General features: G+C 29.2%; 1 protein-coding gene across 1 annotated transcript in view; it reads right to left on the reverse strand.

Moving 5' to 3' along the window:
* Positions 1-4,352, reverse strand: part of LOC106880734 (uncharacterized) — a 212,624-nt gene that overhangs the window by 173,274 nt on the left and 34,998 nt on the right. The window contains exon 3 of the mRNA XM_052968657.1: positions 1,815-1,874. Within this exon, the coding sequence (XP_052824617.1) occupies positions 1,815-1,874 (60 nt within the window). The remainder of the gene's footprint in view (positions 1-1,814; positions 1,875-4,352) is intronic.

Genomic DNA, 4,352 nt, shown 5'->3' on the forward strand with positions numbered 1-4,352 from the left:
GGCACATTAAATAAAACACTTTATTTATAAACAAAACCAAAGTTGTCACATTACTGAATTATTCCACCCTTGATAGTAGGAACAAAATGAGACAATCTAAAACAGGCTTGTTTTTTTTTTTTTTTATAAAGTAATCTTTTGGACAGGGATGAAATGTCTTCTTTTATTATAGAGTTTTTCAATGTTTAATGAATCCTCAAACAAGACATTGTTTTATTAATAACTATTTACCCCATCCCCACAAGAATATTATTTCTCTTTAATTTTTTCACTCACTTTCTTTTTGTCTGTCTGACACACACACACAGGTTAATTCCAAAGATATTGATTTAGAAAAACAATTTTGGAACAGGTACTTTGATAACTGGCTATACTACCTGAGTAAAGGAAATTTCTTTCAAAAACAGATGTCTTCTTCATTTGACTATTTACATGCTGAGAATTCTTTTAAAGATTATGCAGAAGGGTCTATTTCTAACCTGTCACTTCAGTATTTCTTTAATCTTGGTTCACATGTTTATCAATTTGTAATAAAAAGAAAAATATCACTGTCATATTCTTATATTTCTTTGTTTCTCAATAATTCATGTTACTGTATGCCATATTAATATGAAAATAACTAGATATAAGCAATAAATGTTTACCAAACCCCCATGTCTATGAAGATTAACCTTGAGGACATGCTTTGATGACATGACAACTTATTCTCTCTAGCACAAAGACATTCACTAGACAGTCTTATATCTCACCTATAATCATGAACAACCCATAACTAAAACCTTCAAAATAACTATAAATGCTAGGTTTCTTTATCTCAGATGATCTCTCATGGAAATCTTACATACATAACATTAAAATCAATCAGAATCATAGAGACCAGAATTTCTCTTTAAAAACCAGTGAATATATCAGTAGTGATCAGTTGCCAATCCTCTACAAAGCTGAAATAAGTCTTATGATGGAGAAGTGCTCACATATATGTCTCAGCATTACTGCTATATATATATATATATACAAACATTCCAAACTATATCCAAAAAAAGCCATCCAAATTGATTGGAAATGAGTCACTTACCAACACATTGCAACCACTAGCTAACAGACTCACATCTTCCATCAATCGCTTCTACAACCTTTACTCTGTTGAACTATCTTACTTCATACCCCCTTTACCCATGCATCTCCACCTCCTATCATCCTTACTGTGTTTCACCTCCAAGAACTGTGACAAGTTATTTCATTTGGTCCTTATTCTCAAAAATTCTTTAGAATTCTCCCTTTGTTCACAATTTTCCTGAAAATGCTGAGCTATATATGTTCAGTGTGAACATCAAGCAGTGTGAATATCAAAAAGTTGATTATAACCTTTTCAACTACCATACAACACACAAAAAGTCTATTGACTTTCACTGGAAACTTACTGAAATAATTATATGAATTGAAAATACACATTCTAATGATAATGTCTAGCAGGAAATTTTTACAATCTTTGAAATTATTAAGCTTATTATGACAATACTTCCATAACATAAAACAAAAACTAAATGTAAAAATTGTGTAAACTTCTGCTCAAAGTAAAGTCAAATACAGCACGTTATACATTTACTTATCCGGCTATTGTTAATGCTAATTAGAAACTATGCACTGCAAGATGCTAGTTTCATACTATGGACAAAACGTCAAACTTCTTTTTCACTTCATGTGAACACCAGTGACTTAAGTTTTAAATAACCAAAGAAAATTGTTAGTAATATTTGTTAGAGGGTTAGTCATTAAAAAAATATCTCATTTTCTTTTCTTTTTTGCTTGCTTACCTTATTTTATTGCTGTTTTTCCCATCTTTTCCTTGCTCAATATCCTCATCTGACTGCACACTATGTGACAATTATTGGAAAAAAATACAATCAAATTAGTGCTTTGTTGGTGTTTATCAATCACAATTTATGTGTTTTTCCTTACATATTTCTGCAACAGCAGCACCATCAACACCATATCATATGTATGTATTTTTTTAATGAGTTTAAATAATTATCACTTATTATAGGTTCTATATTTCATAGATATATTTTCAATAAAAAACTATGTTGCAACACACTATATGATCTGATCTTTAACTATTGTAGTTTTTAAAATATTTGCTACATTAAAAGAAATCTTAGAATGGTTATTCTTAAGTATAACAAGTTTTTTAATATTTTAAAATAATTTTATTTGCATAAAAAAAATGAATTTGCTTGTAAAAAGTTTAGTTCTAAGGTAAAAAAATATTGACAACTATCAAAATCTTGGATCTAAAAACCTAATATGTGTATTTCAGCATTTCCATGTATCTTATTCATACAAATTTCATTCTAAAAGAATTAATATCTTTAATTTTTCAATTACTTTTTATATTCAAAATAGACATAGCAATAAAGAAGAACCTCTAATGAACAATAAAAAGGATAATAAAAAATAAATTTTTAAATAGAAAAGAAATATAAACACAGCCACAAATAAAGATAAGTCCAACCAATATAGAATAAGCATTACAAAGCAGTATACTGAATAAAATATATATATTCATCTCAAACTCCCATTTTAAAGAAACTGCATAAAAGCATATACAAAACAACCATTGCAATATGAAAAATATATAGTTCTGGTATAATTTCAAAGATAAAATATTTTTCAGGAAAATGATATCATAAATGCATTGTTTGACTTACTTTCTACAAATTGTTACAATGGAAAGTTTATTGAAATAAAATATAAATTTTATTGTCAATAAATATTAAATATATATTAGTAATATATAAATTTTCACTTATAAACTCCAATTTGAATATTTTTTTCTTCTTTATTTGATTAATTCACCTAATAATCAACATGTACAAGATCCCCTGACTTGCTAAAATAGAAGTCGAACATTATTCAAGTAACCTTTTAGTGGACCTGAAAATAATGCAACCCCCCAAAAACTATGCCTGCAAAGAAGACAAGACAGTCATAGCTGGAAAGTTTTTGATCATAGATCTGCTTAATCAGAGATGATCTCTGTCTTAGCAACAAAAATGGCCTAGTTTGGAAACTTCTTGATGTTAATTATCACAAGTTCATTAGAATTTTATATTATTTATCCTCATGGTATATCTATACCAACATCATTATGCTACATGCCTAGTAGTAGTTCCTTGAAAATTAGCTGCTGGTTCATCATAAATTTCACTTAATGTACCCAGCAGATTACTGCTCTCTAATTAGTACATCTTTGGATTTCACCACATGCTTTATATAATCCAACATACTTCTTATCTGCTATGTACAAATAGAAATTCTATTTATTACAAGAACAGCAGAAATACCCTAAACCTTAAGTAACCATTCTGAAATTCTTTTATAGTTATCACTTAAATGCCAAGCACAAGATTTAGGAAGTTGCCTAAAAAGCATAATTTGTTATTTGGAAGCATTGTTGAAGTTGCACTGATGATCAATTTACAAAACATTAAGAGTTTAATTATTTTCAGGCTGCCACACCTTATGCAGATAAGTTATTACTTACATTCTCTTGAATTCCTTCTCTACATACTAAGTATAAAGGCACACCTGATGCTATTTCTTCATGAAAGATTTTACTATAATATATGTTGTTCCTTTGAGATGAACTTCATTTGATCAGTATTTTATCCATGGGCATAATATCTCTCATGAGAATGTGCCTCTAAAATTTAAACTCACTATCAAAAGGTTCCTAGTTCAGAGACTTTAGGGAAATATTTCAAGAGAGATTTTGGCTGATGCCAAAGAGTGAACACTGCATAGAAACTATCTTCTTGCTACTTAAAAGAGAAAGACACACACACACACACACACACATACACAAAGTACTTGCTGGCACATCTGGCCAAGAAAATTTACCATTAGCTTTCAAGAAATGCAGAAGATTTATCTTAACTATACTAAAAGGTCTGCTTGGATTCCAAAGTACTCCTTGACCAATCTGAAGCCACACACCCTCCAAAATAATGAACTCCACATTATGAAAGGTTGCATACACTCATAAACTACTACACATCAAAAGTAAAATCTGCTTCAATCCATAAAGTTTCTCAAACATCATGTCCAGCAAACATTTAAACATCTTGACAATAGATTAAACTGATACAACAAAATTTATAAACATTATCATTCAAATTCAAACAAACTATATATTACACAAACAGTTGCAATATCAATAGATAAGATAGATTAAAATTCTGTACTAAAGGACGAAGTAACCTACTCTTTACATCTCTGATATCAGTATCATAAGAATTTCCAAAGATAAGATTGAAAGACAAAACAGATATATCATGTCTCACTACCACTCT

This window comes from Octopus bimaculoides, chromosome 6 (genome assembly GCF_001194135.2).
Source record: "Octopus bimaculoides isolate UCB-OBI-ISO-001 chromosome 6, ASM119413v2, whole genome shotgun sequence".
NCBI classification, from domain to species: Eukaryota; Metazoa; Mollusca; class Cephalopoda; order Octopoda; family Octopodidae; genus Octopus; species Octopus bimaculoides.